Source organism: Setaria viridis, chromosome 4, assembly GCF_005286985.2.
Source record: "Setaria viridis chromosome 4, Setaria_viridis_v4.0, whole genome shotgun sequence".
NCBI classification, from domain to species: Eukaryota; Viridiplantae; Streptophyta; class Magnoliopsida; order Poales; family Poaceae; genus Setaria; species Setaria viridis.
Genome location: NC_048266.2, coordinates 23313310 through 23329817, shown reverse-complemented (window position 1 = coordinate 23329817; position 16508 = coordinate 23313310). Strand labels below are relative to the sequence as shown.

General features: G+C 51.1%; 1 protein-coding gene across 2 annotated transcripts; it reads left to right on the top strand.

Annotated features, from left to right (window-relative positions):
• The first annotated feature begins 10926 nt into the window (after window positions 1-10926).
• LOC117854095 (probable galactinol--sucrose galactosyltransferase 2) lies at window positions 10927-12560 on the top strand. Of its 2 annotated transcripts, none has more exons than XM_034736384.2 (4): window positions 10927-11279; window positions 11408-11498; window positions 11569-11617; window positions 11738-12560. In XM_034736384.2, the coding sequence occupies exons 1-4, from the start codon at window positions 11150-11152 to the stop codon at window positions 11933-11935; spliced, it is 468 nt and encodes a 155-aa protein (XP_034592275.1). In that variant the 5' UTR covers window positions 10927-11149; the 3' UTR covers window positions 11936-12560. The 2 variants fall into 2 exon arrangements, with proteins under 2 accessions (XP_034592275.1, XP_072149046.1); XM_072292945.1 differs by having other exon boundaries at window positions 11569-11631.
• Window positions 12561-16508: the final 3948 nt, after the last annotated feature.

The following is a 16508-nucleotide window of genomic DNA, read 5'->3' as shown; positions in this document are numbered from 1 at the left end:
TTCATCGCAATGTCGAAGCTTATGTTGATGACGTCGTCGTCAAAACAAGACACCGGGAGGAACTCATTGCCGACTTGGAGGAAACTTTCTCCAGTCTCCGCACTTTTCGATGGAAACTCAATCCCACTAAGTGCGTCTTCGGAGTACCCTCCGGCAAATTACTCGGGTTCATCATTAGCCATCGCGGCATTGAGGCCAACCCGGAGAAGATATCTGCCATCACAAACATGCAGGCACCAGCCAGCATTAAGGATGTGCAGAAACCCACCGGCTGCATGGCCGCTCTCAACCGGTTCATCTCGAGATTTGGAGAACGGGGTCTACCCTTCTTCAAGGTTCTCAAACGCCAGGACAAGTTTAAATGGACGGAAGAGGCAGATAAGGCTTTCACACAACTCAAAGACTTTCTATCAAAGCCTCCTGTACTCACCGCTCCCTCGCCGAACGAGAACTTGCTCCTATACATCTCCGCTACTACTCATGTCGTCAGCACGGCAATAGTAGTCGAACGGTCTGAACTGGGCCACGCTTACAAGGTCCAACAACTTGTCTACTTCGTTAGTGAAGTACTCTCGGACTCCAAAACTCGGTATTCACCGATACAAAAGCTATTATATGCTATTCTGCTCACCTCCCGGAAGCTGCGCCATTACTTCCAAGAGCACAACATCACAGTCATCTCCGACTTCCCGCTTGGCGAAATTCTCCATAACAGAGATGCCACGGGTAGAATCTCCAAATGGGCAGTCGAACTCGGAGCTCTTACTTTGAGCTTCAAGTCAAGGACAGCCATCAAGTCTCAGGCTTTGGTCGACTTCATAGCCGAGTGGACCGAAAATCAAGTTCCTACTCCAGTCGAACGACCCGAGCATTGGGTAATGTACTTCGACGGATCCCTCAAACTTGAAGGGGCCGGCGCAGGTGTCTTACTCATCTCCCCCAAGGGAGACCAGCTCAAGTACGTGCTGCAGATATTCTGGGAAGCATCCAATAACGAAGCCGAGTACGAAGCACTGCTACACGGCCTTCACCTTGCGATCTTCCTCAGCATCAAACGACTACTGGTGTACGGCGACTCCCTAGTTGTCATAAACCAAGTCAATGACGAGTGGGACCGAAACAAGGACAACATGGACGCTTACTGCAAAGAAGTCTGTAAACTCGAAAACAAATTCTCCGGCTTGGAGTTCCATCACATCGTCCGCGACAACAACGTTGCCACCGACGTCTTATCCAAAATGGGCTCAACTCGTGCAGAAGTTCCAACAAAATTTTCGTACATGAACTACGCAAGCCATCCATACCTGAACAGGTCACACCACCAGTAGTCCCGACTACTGATGCCTCTCGAGAGATCATGATGATGGAAGTCGACTGGAGGACACCCTTCATCGACTACATCGAAGATCACCAGCTACCATCCGACAAGAATCAAGCTGAGCAAATCTCCCGACTAGTACAGAATTATGTTCTAGTCGGAGACAAGCTCTACAAGAAAGGTGCATCATCTGGAGTACTCATGAAGTGCGTCACCAGAGAAGATGGCCAAGAAATCCTAGAAGAGATTCACAGAGGAATCTGCGGCAACCACGCCTCTTCAAGGACTCTAGTTGGCAAGGCTTTTAGAGCAGGGTTCTACTGGCCAATGGCTCTGGCCGACGCCAAGCAACTAGTCCAGAAATGCAAAGGTTGTCAATTCTTCACAAAACAGCAACATGTGTCGGCTTACAAGCTAGTCACAATACCTCCAACATGGCCATTTGCCTGCTGGGGGCTCGACATGATTGGCCCATTACCAACTGTGGCAGGAGGATTCAACAGAGTACTCGTAGCAATTGACAAGTTCACCAACTGGATCGAGGTCAAACCAGTCACTTGCCTAAAAGCGGACCGAGTCCTCGACTTCTTGGATGAAATCGTACATCGCTATGGTTTTCCCAACAGGATTATCACAGATCTCGGGTCAAACTTCAACAATCACGACTTCTGGGAATATTGCGAGAACAGTGGCATCGACGTCCGCTATGTCTCGGTTGCTCATCCGCGAGCCAACGGTCAAGTCGAGCGTGCTAATGGCATGATACTCGATGCTTTGAAGAAACGACTACATGACGTCGGCAACACCAAAGGCGGCCGATGGCTCAAAGAGTTACCTAATGCCTTGTGGGGCCTGCGTACCCAACCGTGCAAGACTACGGGACTATCACCTTATTTTCTGGTATATGGCTCAGAAGCCATACTACCCGCCGACATCATGTGGCAATCACCATTCGTTGAACAATACGACGAAGAGCTTGCAATAGAAACGCGGCGAACGGATATCGACAATTTGGAAGAAACAAGATGCGCAACACTCGTGCAATCTACCAGATACCTTGACGGTTTAAGGCGTTATCACGACCGCAACGTCAAGGAAAGATCTTTCAACTCGGGCGATATGGTCCTTAAGCGTATTTAAGACACGTCTGGATTACATAAATTCAATTCACCATGGGAAGGTCCTTACATCATATCAAAGGTTACAGGACCCGGATCTAAGACTCCAAGAGCTTTCAGGAGAACAGGTGCCAAACTCCTGGAATATAGAACACCTTTGTCGCTATTACCCATAACAGCACTCGAGTACTCACTTCAAGGCAACTACTCGGGACAACTACTCGACTACCGACTTCAAGGGGTCTTCGCCTCAACGCGCTATCAATACAACAAGGAAACTTGCCTTGATACAAACTCTTCATATCAATCTTTACTGAAACAAGAGTACATCAAGTTACATACGAGTACAAGGACTCGGCTCAACAAAGACTACAAGCAACTGCCTACTGGCGGGCTGCATTTAAGCCTCAGGCTTTTACTATATCACAACGCCACTCAGGTCTGCCAACCGCAGGAAGGGCCTACATGCAAGGAAGCTGCGCAAAATGCAGCCACACCCAGGTATCCTACCCAAGGCACGTCCAGGTACTCCATTACCGCCATCACCAGGACAGCGGCAACGTCAAATCCGGCAAGACGCGCCTAGAGGGAACCAAGGCTGCTCTTTTGCTAGCCTTGCGAAGCCTATCTACTCTACGGCCGCACCTCCACCATCTTTCAGAGCGAGATGAAGACCGCGGCACTCATCACCCATCACTCGCTGCGAGCTCCAGCGCGTACTCCGCTGGATCAGTAGCTGCAAGATGAGGTAATTGATGAACCCTCCTACGAGGATTCTTCTAGCATCGCGGCTATCCCTACGAGCGCAAGAGTCTGTGGAGGCAAGGTGGCCTTAATCTACGAGTAATCTTCTAGCACCGGTGTGCTCTTTGCTGGCTCTCTACACTCAAACAGAAGCAACCGCAGGCAATCCATTGCTACTCAGGAGCTTGAGTTGGTTCGACCAGCAGATGGCCCTATTTATAGACGAAAGCCACAACTACCACCAGCCCAAGAGTTACTGTGCACCCGTGATCAATGAGTCTGACAACTCCTGACTCTGCCCATGTGACTGCACTCATGCTGCAACAGACAAAGGAGCACAGTACACTCGTGCCTCCGCAAAGGACAACAGAGCACAATACACTCGTACATCAAAGGACAGCCGAGTACAGTACACCCGTGTCCCTCTGAAGACGAGTACTCAAACAACATTACGACTACTCGACACTCGGGACTACTACAAGCCAAGCTTAGCCTACATATCGGGGGTTTCGACTACTCCAACCCCAGGACTCAGGGTCGGGCGAAGCGGAGCCTCCCTCGGGGTCGGGCGAGGCGGAGCTACCCTTCCATAGGGTCGGGCTCCGCCGACCCCAGGCCTCGGGGTCGGGCGAGGCGGAGCTTCACTCGAGGTCGGGCGAGGTGGAACTGCCCTTCCAGAGGGTCGGGCTCAGCCGACCCCAGAATTCAAGGTCGGGCGCAGCCGACCCCAAACCTCAAGGTCAAGTGAGATAAATCCCCTCCCCAGGGGGTCGGGCACAGCAGAGTTGCAATACATCAAGTTTAGACAAAATGGAGTAAACAACAACTACTCTTTGCAAGACAACGACAACAAATCCAAAAGGCTCGACATTTCAAAATATCAATGTATTCAAATATAAGAGTACACAAACAATTCAAAGTTCTTCTAAGGAGACGAACTCCGACATCTTGGCTGCAATGGGCTCTGCCTCCTCAAGGTACTGCGCATAGGCCTCCTCTGTGCAGTTGCGAGCCACGCCATCACCAGCTGTCGCCAAGTCTGCCCTCGGGTAGTAGGACTTCACAACCGCAAGCACCTGTTTGCAAACAGTCTTGCAAACTCCCGCTACTTTACTCGGGGCAGCTCTTAGTCGCTCTACTAGCGATTGCGGTCCTGCGCTTTCCTCCACGGGGGCTATGGCATTCACCAAGTCTTCGGCCGCTCCAGACACCTCTCGGAGTTCGCCCCAAAGTCTTCCCAAGGTCTAGGCATGATCTCTACATGCCACCATGGCCATGGCGAGCATCACGCCATTCTGCATCTTTCGGTCCCGCTGATGCTCGCACGCAGCTTGTGCTTCAGAGAGCGCGGCCCGAAGATGCTCGGCTTCATCTGCCACTCGGTCATGGGCGTTCCTCCAATCAGTAACTTGGTTCCTTGCAGACGCCTCCTGCTCCTTGAGCTCTACAAAGCAAAAGAACTCAGGCCACAACCAACTACAGTTGGACACACCCAACGAAGTCGCAATGCTTACCTTGATACTTCTTGTTCAAGGACTTGTAGCGGCTCTCCAGTTTCTCCTGCAGAACGGCGTGATCCGCGCGTTCCACGGTAAAGGACTTCGCTCCGACTTCATGAACCCGAAGCGCTTCTGTCAGTCGGGCGCATTCCTGCTCCAGCTAATGATTTCTTTCCTGAAAAGATCCGAGTATGCCGTGGTGAGTTTTTACGCCTCATGACTACTCGGGTCATGCAGTAACATCAGCAATATCTACCTGGACGCCCCGGAACACATCCATGGCCCTCTGGAGCTCCAAGTCAGAAGGCGGGCTGAGTACTGGCCTTTGGGTACTCTCCGCAAGATGAGGGATTGTACCCAGAGCAGCACCTACAACATTTACCATGTCAGCTATCAACTACGACTACAATAACAAATTATAGGCATTTACCTGGAGTAGTCGTTTGTTTGGATTTCTCAACCACAGCCAGCGCTTCGCCAGAGGATGATGATAGGCTGGCACTCCCCGAGCCTGATGCAGCAGCAGGTTCCTCCACTGAGCGAATCACGTCTTGAAGCATCGACATCGTAGCTCCAAGACGACCGGGGTCAACCTCGGGTATTTCTTCAACAATGAAGTCCTCCAGCGGAACAGATGCTGTAGTCAAAGGTTTCGGCACTATCCCTGTCTCTCCAAGGATAGTCTCCTCTGTATCCCTGCACCGACGAAGTGTCACTACGTGGTTTTGAGAAAACTCAACGGCATCCAATAAGACAAGGAGGCTCACCGGGTTGAACGTGGCGGCAGTCGCACATGCTTCTTCTCAGCGACAGTCGGCTGAGTACCAGGAGCCGCGAAAACAGTCGCCGGCACTGTTTTTTCACCAAGACCTGCAAAATCAAAGTCAAAGACCAACAGTACTACTCAATTGAAGACAATCGGAAGAGACAACGCTTACCACTGGCGATCACGTTGGACAGTAAGGTGCCAGTAGCAAGTACTGGTGACACCTCCTTCGCTACTCCAGCAGACAGCCCCAGAACCGCTTGGTCGGCAATGGGCGGCATGGCAGCCGGAGGAGTTGGCGCAGTTAACTCGGGGGCTACCACAATTTCTGTTGATGGTACCCTCTCCGGCACTGTGTCAACAGTCGCATCACCGACTTCAGGGTCGGACACAGCTATCTCTTCAGAAACAGCCTCATCTACAGCCTTCGCGAACCAAGTCAAGATTTACCACATCAATGACGCATTTCAAGCTCCTCAGTAACATACAAGTTATCGACTACATACCTTGGTACCCCGAGACTTCTCAGTGGTTGAAGCAGACTTAGCAGCAGCCATCTTGCGGATAACTCTGCGTCTCTTGACAAGGGGAGAAGGCTCATCCTCCGACTCCTCAACGACGGCTTCTGACTCTTCTTCCGACTGTGCCACATAGCCGTCAAGTACTCGGGACTTCTAAACAACAAATTGGTGTCAGCAACAAGAATCACAAAGTCAAAAGAAAACAATTCAGGAGGGAAATACTTACCACCTCTGGCTCGTACCAAGATTCATACTGGCGAAGGGCTGCAGGGATTACTGGTACTCCCTGATAATTCCTCAAAATTTTAACCAGCAGTGCCTCCACGTCATCATCAGATATGTCCTCCTCAGACATACGCGATGGATCCTTCAGACCTCTGTACTCACTTCCCGGGTGAGCACGTTTCTGAAGTGGCTAGACCCTTCTCTTCAGGAAGCTGGCTGCCACATTGATCCCAGTCAGACCGAGTGCTTTCAACTCGGTGATCTGCTGCATCTGGAGATCAAGCTCCGGGGTGTCCTCGGGCTCGCCTATCCAATTTTCCGCATGCTTGGGCGCGTGACCAGTCACCACAGGCAAGCGAGGATCATGGTTCCCGATGTAGAACCACCTTTTCTTCCAATCCCCATGGGAGTCGGTCAGATTATACTCAATATATGCATTCGAGTTTCTGAGTTGGAACCCGGCACCTCCAAAGACTTCCGTCCACTGGGCACTCAGCTGAGGCTTGCAACGGAACAGTTTCCTAAATAGCTTGAGACTTGGAGGTACTCCTAGGAAAACTTCGCACAGATGTACAAATATAGCCATGTGGAGTACTCCATTGGGATTCAAATGGATGAGCTAAAGGTTGTAGTACTCGAGAATACCTCTGAAGAAGTCGGAGGTAGGCACGGCCAGTCCTCTTTCCACGAAGTGAGCAAGCATCACCGTCTCCGCCGGATGTTCCTCAAACTGCCACGCATTGGGAAATGCGGGGTGCCACTGCACGATTTCCTTCGGCTGAAGGAGCTTGGCATCGACTAGCGCTTGGACTGCTTCTTCCTTCATCACCGAGTGTTGCCAAGTTGCCTCCGGTGGCGGCGGAGCAGTCTGGTTCATCGGCCCCACCTTCGGCGCCGGCAGCACCAACTCCTTCCCCTTCATAGATCTGACCTTGCCCATCGCCGGAGCTTTGCCTTGGATCTTCTCGGGTTTCTTGCCCATCTTCTTGGAGCGCATCCGATGGACTCAACCTCAAGTTAAGGAAGAGGCTTCCACTCGGATGTGCCGGCAATGGCGGAGGCGGCGGCACTGGCGGCGGCGAAAAAGCGAGCGAAGGCACAGAGGAGGAGGAAAAACAGATCTAATGCCCTGCGGCGTCACAGCAACCGAAAAGGGGCCTTTCCAGATTTATCTCCGCCGGCTCCGGATTCGACGCGTTAGTTGCGCAACGGATAGATTAAATCACGTATTAATCGTAATAAACACCCAACGGTTACTACATTCAACGGATCGATGACCACTTCAACGACAAGAATCGCCTAAGTGCTCGGGGGCTGCGGGTACTGTACCCGTTGGCCAGTTTTTTCTTTTTCAAGATCTCCGAGGGTAAAATGGACAAAAGTTGGTTTGACCCTAAGCCTGATTCTTCGACTCAACCTAAGGCTCGGGGGCTACTCTATATGGAGTGCGATTGACATCGCACTACCATATAAAATTACTCAGGAACAGAGACAACTCGAAGCTGCAGAAAGAGTACCTTCCAGCCACGCGACAGTACTCGAGCACTTCAGTCCGCAAAACTACTCGGGTAGTGCCTGCAGTGCCCAAGACTATGGCGCATGACTACAAAGTACTCAGGGGCTTGTCGGGACTACTCCCCAGACCCACGAGTAGGCCTTGGACGGCCCACTAAGGGACGTACTCGGACTTGATCAGAACAAGGATGGGCGTATCCTACTCGGACTAGTCTTGTATGTTTATGGAAAACTACTCGGACTGATACCGAGTAGAACTCTGTAATAGTACCCGACTAGGACTCAGACTTGTAACCCTGCCCTCCCGTGTATATAAGGCCGGGCAGGGACCCCCCCTCAAAGAACAATCCTCACGACCAGAACATACATCAATACAAACCAACACACAGGACGTAGGGTATTACGCGATCTAGCGGCCCGAACCTGTCTAAATCATGTTCCTTGTGTCACCATTGATTCCTTGATTCTCGACGACCCTTACCGCATAAAAGACCACCTAGGGTACCCCTAGGCGGGTTGCCGGTCTAAAACACCGACACCACAGCCTAGTGAAGACTTCCTGCAAGAGATCATCAGAAACAGTATTTGAAATGACTGAAGCTAAGGTGCTTTGAAGACCATCAAGCTCCGGAGAAAGGCGATCTGTTCTCAAAGGGATAGCTGCAGAGAACCAAACAACTCTAGCTAAATCACACTAAAAAACAGATGAAAGTAAGTTTCATTGGAACCGCAAACTTTGCAAGTGTTATCAATTCTTGAACTAAGATTAGCAGCTCTATGACCAGTAGCAAGAGAGTATCTGATAAGCCTCCAAGAAAAGGCTTTGATTCTAGGAGGAATGGTTTGGTGGTTCCATACCTTGTTCAGGATGGAAAGAGCATCCAAAGAAATGGAGTGAGGACCCTGACTAGGCAAAGAAAAGGAAGTTTGAGCAGTCAGGTACTTGTAGGTTTCTTTGGTGGTACAAGTTCCTTTGACAGAAGGTTTCCAACACAAAGTATCCACAGAATTTGAAGAAACCTTTGCCATTTGAAGGATAGAATCAGCAGCTTGCTGATGGAAAGTGGAATTGATCATATCAACATTCCAAGAGGACTGCTGATGATTCCACAGGTCTGAAACAATGCTGGGAAGCTGTCTTTGGATGTGGGGATTTTTCAAATGGGTGTGGATACTCTCCCAATTATCAAACTAGGGATCAGTCCAGATATTGGAGTTACCTTTGTGAATCTGTAGGACACACTGTTCCTGAAGATGATGCTTAACCTGCATAATAGAAGACCAAAAAGCAGACCTGGTTCCATAGCATGCAACTCTCCAAAAGATAGTGTTTGGAAAATATTTAGCTTTTAAAACAGCTGAAAGGAAAGGATCGTTGTTGGAAGCAATAAGCCATGCAGAATGTAAAACTAAGCTCTTATTAACAGTGTAAAGATTTCTTATACCAAGACCACCCACTGACTTTGTTTGACAAATGTCCTCCCAAGATCGGAAATAAAAAGGTTTAGTAGAATCCTCCTCCTGTACACCTTGCCACCAGAAACGTCTAAGGATGAAATTTATCTTCCCAATAAAAGTTCTGGAGAACAAAATATTCTGCATATAATAGATAGGAATTGAAGCCAGCACAGAATTAATGTAAGTTATTCTTCCTGCATGATTAAGTTTATTAGCCTTGATCCCAGTCAGTTTAGCTCTAAACTTGTTAAAGATGAAATTGTAAGCTTGGGCTCTGCCTTTGTATGAGAAAATGATAGGATGACCAAGATGAGTCGTGTGTGAGGTCATCATAGGAACAAGGAAAAGGTTCTGAATTTCTTGTTTGGTGTAGGCATCAACATGTTTACTAAAAAGAATGGATGATTTGGCCCAATTAGGAGTCTGACCAGAGGCTTGGCAAAAACTATGAAGGATAAACCTAATTTTAGAAGCCTCAGGTATAGTTTCCTTGCCACAGATAAGAAGATCATCAGCAAACAGCTAGGAATGAATGGGTGGACAGTTTTGGCCAAGGGAAATACCAGACAGGTTATTGTTCTGCAAGGCTGTTTGAAGAGTGAGGGAGAGTTCATTCATGGCCAGAACAAAAAGATAGGGAGATAAAGGGCAACCCTGTCTAATTCCTCTTTTAGAAAGAAAAGAAGCAGAAGGCTGACCATTAACAAGAACAGAAAAATCCGGGGTGGATATACAAGCTTTAGTTAGATTAACAACCTGCAAGGGTAAAGCAATCCTATGCATAGCATTAGTAATAAAACTCCATTCTATTCTATCAAAAGCTTTAGCTAAATCAATCTTGAGAAGAAAGCCTTTATGTTTCCAAGAATTGAGACTAAAAGAGTAAGTAATTTCCTGGGCTATGATAATATTAGAAGAAATGTGTCTACCAGGAATAAAAGCAGACTGAGCTAAATGCACTCTATTAGGAAAGAAAGGCTTAATTCTATCAGCTAAGCTTTTAGCTATAATCTTGTAAATAACATTGCAAAGACTAATCGGTCTGAAATCCTGAGAAAGCACAGGAGCATTCTTCTTAGGGATAAGAACAATGAACGTTTCATTGAGATCAGGTGGAAGCATACCTGTGCCTAAACAAGATTCACAACATCATCACCAATCCAATCCCAAGATGCTCTATAAAGAGGCAACATTGAAATCCATCGGGATCTGGTGCTGCATCCTTCCTCATGTTCTTAATAATTCCCATAACTCAAGCTTTATCTGGAATAGAGCTAGTGAAGTCATTATCTAAATCTTCCTGTGCCCTGTTTTGCTGTGGTAGATAATGTAACTGATGTTGATGAACTTGACTTGTGAACAGATTTCTGAAGTAGTTATTGAAACAAGAGGCAATCTGATCTTGAGTTGTTAGTGGATTTCCAAACTCATCTGCAAGGAATAGAATCCTGTTTCTTCTAGCCCTCTTAAGTAGAGGTCTTTTACGGGACACAATACTACCAAGTGGTAGTATAGAGTATAAGCTATTTTTGATATGGGTAAAATTGTAATTAGCATGACATATCTTATTCGAGAATTTTTTTCCGCACCCATTTTCCCGATCTCACAACGCACCCGCCCGCCACCACCCGCACGGCGCGCCGCCAGTCCCGCCGCGCACACCCGCCCGCACGCCGCCCCGTCCGACGCGCCACCACCGCCCATGTTCCTCGACGCCAAGGCGGCGGCGCCATCCAGCCGCCACGTGTTCCCCATCGGCACCCTGGCAAGGTAAGCCTGCCGTCGCCTGGCACGCGCCGGGGCGCGACCCTGTGCCGCCGATTCGATTGTGACCGATAGGGTTTCGTTCTTGGATCGGTGGCTGCGCAGCGGGTGGAGGTGGTTGTCCCTGTTCAGGTTCAAGATCTGGTGGATGGTCCCAGCCACCGGCGCCAGCGCCGCGGCCGTGCCTGCGGAGACGCAGATGCTGCTCATAGAGTCCAGGGATGAGGAGGGTTGCGCTGCCGCGGAGGGGGGGTGCGGTGTATGCACTGATGCTGCCGGTTCTTGACGGCGATTTCAGGGTCAGCCTTCAGGGGAGCCCTGAGAACGAGCTCCAGTTGTGCTTGGAGAGCGGTGAGCCTTGTCTGCTGCGACCTACTGAATTTCAATTTTCAAGTACTTGATCGAATAGATTGTGCGAAGTTTGTCATTTTGGCAAGAGTTTCTGAGAGGGAAAATGGTGTACTGTTCACTCTTGGTAGGTGATCCTGAGGTCCAGACGATGGAAGCAGCTGATGCGGTATTCATCAACTCAGGGGATAATCCATTCAAGCTAATGAAGGAATCCATCAAGTAATGTCATGCTCATACTTTTAAATGTAATAAAAAAAAGATTTTTGTTCTCACTTGTAGCTTTATTCAGGTTGCTATCAAAGATCAAAGGAAACTTCAAGCATATTGAGGACAAGGAGGTAACTCTATGCAGGTTTTTTTATGCCTATATCATCTAATTTGTTGATGTTGTCAAGTCTCGGCAGCTTTTGCTCATTCTGTTTTTCTTATGTATTGCTTAAATATATCACGAATATCAGATCCCTGCAAATTTGGACTGGTTTGGGTGGTGCACCTGGGATGCATTTTACAAGGCTGTTAACCCAGCAGGGATCGAGGAGGGCCTTAAGAGGTATATTGTACATTTCCTTTTTCACACAATTGTTTATGTAATATTAGAAGGGAATATAGATACAGAAGGGCATCTTTTGCCTCATTTATATTGCTATATCATCTAGTCTTTGCTCCTCAGGTTCGCTGTTAGCTGTGCCAACACTACTTATAGGATCTCGTAATCATTTCTTCGAATTGACATATTTGTCTTGTTTTGTGAGAATGGTGCCTACAGCGCTTTTTGCATGTTGTTTCTTATAGCTAGTACCTCTGTTTATGCATGTGTTGTTGCTTGTATGCTGCAAATGATGGAATTAGAGCTGAAGAAGCTAGAGGAAACCATCAAAAATATACATGAAGAAATGTTTTATCTCCGCGAAAGTAGTACGTAGTATCGACTATGACTGGCAACATTGAAACTAACGTTGGCAAAGCATTTCCTGTATCACATTGTGGCCATGTCATGTGTCCAGGGAGGAGGAAATGCAGGACCTGAACAGGCGAACACACTCGAGGATGGCTTGGCTCGGGTTCCTCTCGCTCGGCATCTGCTTATCAGTGGCAGGCTTGCAGCTGTGGCACCTGAAGACTTACTTCGAGAGAAAGAAGCTATTGTAGTTCCCCAATTATTCACGATAGTACACAGCACTAGAGCGAACAGGTGTAACTTTTTTGTGTGAATGGTTAATCTATGTTACACACAAAATGATAGTTGAACTGCGACACAAAATACATACTCGTAGAAACTCAGTAACTAGCATTAGAGGCTTGGTTTCTGTAACTGCTCCAAGGAACTGGACAATATTAGGATGTCTCAGCTTCATTAGCAAGTTGACTTCATGCTTAAAATCTTGGCTGCAGATTAAGCAAAAGTTTTATAAGAAAATATTAGATAAAAACACATACACAAACATGTGTCCTACAACTAGAACACCTACAGTTACAGATTCAACCAAAATTACTTTGACACAATTCATATTAAATTCATATAATCAAATCGGTTGGAGTACTCAGGGAGGTTAACAGTTATTCTGATAGTTTACTTACATCAAAATGAGCCCTGTTGTAGGTAGCAGGTTTGATGAACTTAAGATTAACATTTAACCCAAATACAAAACGAACTAAAAGTGAAGTACCGTACATCAGTAAACTATCTCCAGGCCTGTTCGCTTCAGCTTATCAGCCGGCTTATCAGCCACCAAACAGTATTTTCCTCTCACAGCAAATCAGCCGTTTCAGCTTTTCAGCCGGCTTATAAGTTCAACCGAACAGGCTTCTTTACAGTAGCTTCAGGATCCAGATCGGGCAATATATCATGCTAAATATAGCTCAGGGCAGGGGGGCACTGGAGCACCACTGTCAAACAGCACATGGCCTAGAGCTCATCTTCTGCCCCCTCTCACTCTCATCTAAGGTCAGGCTATGAACAAAGCTCGGTAGGCAACAGCGCCCGTGCTGGATAAGTCTTTGCTGGTTGTCTTGCTGCTGGTCTTCAAGGACCAGCTGCTGTACTGGTCCTGCTGGTCCTCAAGGATCAGCTGTTGTACCAGGCCTTGTGCTGCTGGTCCTGCCTAGGTCTGCAGCTGTTGTTGACTAGAGGACGGTGGGACTGCAGCATATGCTTGCTGCAGCACCACCTTTGTTGACTACTTTTAGGGTAGGATAGTCCTAGGCATCTTAGACTAAATAGGACAACATCAAAAAGGCATCTTAGACTAGCATATGCCTTGATGCTTGGCTGGTTGGCTGCTTGGCCAGCTATAAATATGTATCCCCAACCTTTGGTTGGACATGGTATTGTGGAAAGAAAACCCAGAAAATTGCCCCAACTCTTCCTAGTGCCATCCTCTCGATGAGAGTTACAGTTCAGATCCTAACAACTAGTATTAGAGCCGTACTATCCTGTAGCTTGAACATCTCCTGCTCACAACCCTCCCCAGCCACCTTTCGTCCCCAGCCGGTAGCAGAAGCACCGGCTGTCCCTGCTCACTCCTCTCCCTCTACGCAGACGAGCGGCAGCTCGTCGGAAGCAGCCTCTTCCCCACGCAGCACCCCGGTGGCGCGCTATGTCCGCAGGACAGTCTCAGCACTCGGTCGCCTCGAGCGCGCGGCGTCGGCAGGAGGCCGAGCTCGCTGCGGCAGTGGAGCGTACCCGAGTGGCGGCGGAGACCGCTGCGGCGGCGGCAAGGGCGTCGAGGCTGGCGGCGGCGGAGCTGGCTGCAGCAAGGGCGGAAGCGGAAGCGGCGGAGGCGGTAGATGCTGCACGTGCGGCGGCAGCGGAGCTCGAGACTCTACGCGGCGGTAGCATCAGCAGCGCTACCTCTGCCGATGGCGGTACCGACGTAGAGCTCGTGCAAGCCAGGGAGGCGGCGCAGGAACGGGCGGCGCAGTGGGCAGCCGAGCACCCTTGCGGGCGCGGCGGCGGCAGCCCAGACGGGCGTGCACGCGCCGGCGGCGCTCCAGGCGGGGGCGCGCGCGACGACCGTGTTCCTGGCGGACATGGTGACCGCGACTTCCAGGGCGACCCGCACATCGCCGTCGCACTGGAGGTCCAGCGATTGCGGGAGAGGGCTGCCCAGCTGGAGGCGGAGATGGAGTTCGATCGGCAGCACGGCAGCCGGGTCGACGGAGAGCGCGACCCTTATAGGCAGCGTGGCTCTCCCTCCCCGGACCGCCGTCATGGTCGCCACGGGGCCCATGCTGTTGTCAGGGAAGTCGGCCCTGGTGGTGGGTGGCCTACCCTCACCAAGACCAACTACGTCGAGTGGGCCGCGGTGATGAGGGTGAGGCTCCAGGTGCGGCACATGTGGGAGGCAGTCCGGTACGGCGACGTCGACTACGATGAGGATCGACGGGCGCTGGACGCCCTCATCGCTGCAGTCCCGCCCGAGATGCAGTTCTCGCTTTCCCAGAAGCGGACTGCCAAGGAGGCTTGGGACGCCGTCGCTGCGGCACGCATCGACAGCGATCGCGCCCGCAAGTCCACACTGCAGGCACTTCGCAAGGACTGGGAGAACCTGGCCTTCAAGCCAGGTGAGGACGTTGATGACTTTGCTCTCCGTCTCAACACTCTGTTGCAGAAGATGGTGCAGTACGGCGACGACACCTACGGCGAGGAGAGAGCTGTCGAGAAGCTCCTCCGTTGCGTACCCGAGAAGTACAAGCAGATCGCTCGCTCGATCGAGTCTCTACTGGACCTCTCCAGGATGTCGATCGAGGAGGCGATAGGTCGCCTCAAGGTCGTCGACAGCGACGAGTCACAGCCTCCCTCAGGGCCTGTCATCATTGGCGGGAAGCTCCATTTCACTCAGGAGCAGTGGGAGGCCCGCCAGAGTGATCGGAAGAAGGGGGAGCCTTCTTCCTCGACAGGCGGCCGCAGGCGCGGCAAGCCACGCAAGGCGCCCAAGGCTCGACGAGGTGCCGAGGGCGACGCGCGAGGAGGCGCCTAGGGTGGTGCTGGCGGCGCGCGAGAAGGCGCCCAGGGTGGTGCCGCCGGCGAGCACAGGCCGCCACGCGACGACACGTGCCGCAACTGTGGCAGGCTTGGCCATTGGGCCAAAGACTGTCGACAGCCAAGACGTGGCCAGGCTCACGTCGCACTAGCGGAGGAGGAGGAGCCAGCTCTACTTCTAGCACATGCTAGCATCAAGCTAACTCCAGCGGCATCGGCCGCAGCGGTTCTCCTCCACCTTGACGAGCCGAGGGCACACGCCTTCCTCGGCGATGGCTCCAGCAACGATAGGACTGAGGGGTGGTGCCTCGACACCGGCGCTACCCAGCACATGACCGGTCGGCGAGAGTTCTTCACCGAGCTTGACTCTAGCGTCCGAGGCACCGTCAAGTTTGGGGATGCCTCCGGCGTAGAGATCAAGGGCGTCAGCTCCATCATCTTCACCGCCGAGTCTGGAGAGCACAGGCTGCTCACCGGAGTGTACTACATCCCCGCGCTGAGGAACTCTATCATCAGCCTGGGACAGCTGGAAGAGAACGGTTCGCGCGTGGTGATCGACGACGGAGTCACGAGGATTTGGGACCGTCGTCGTCGCCTTCTTGCCAAGGTAACCAGAGGCACAAATCGCCTCTACATCCTTAACGTGCAGGTGGCACAACCCTTCTGCCTCGCTGCTCGTCGGGACGACAAGGCGTGGCAGTGGCACGAGCGCTTCGGGCACCTTCATTTCGAGGCCCTGAAGCGGCTCAGTGCCAAGGAGATGGTGCGAGGCCTACCATGTCAACGTGGAGCAGTTCTGCGACGTCTGTGTGTTGACAAAGCAGAGGCGGCTCCCCTTTCCCCAGCAGGCGAGCTTCCGAGCCAAGGAGCGGCTCGAGCTCGTGCACGGGGACTTGTGTGGCCCGGTGACACCGGCCACACCTGGAGGACGACGCTACTTCTTGCTGCTCGTCGACGACCTCTCCCGCTACATGTGGGTGATGGTCCTCGGCAGCAAGGGGGAGGCTGCAAACGCCATCAGGCGCACGCAGGCTGCTGCGGAGGCGGAGTGTGGCCGCAAGCTGCGCGTGCTGCGCACCGACAACGGTGGCGAATTCACGGCGGCTGAGTTCGTGTCGTACTGCGCTGATGAGGGCATTCAGCGCCACTACTCCGCGCCGTACAGCCCACAGCAAAACGGCGTTGTTGAGCGGCACAACCAGATGGTTGTGGGGATGACTCAGGCCCTCCTCAAGCAGAGGGGGATG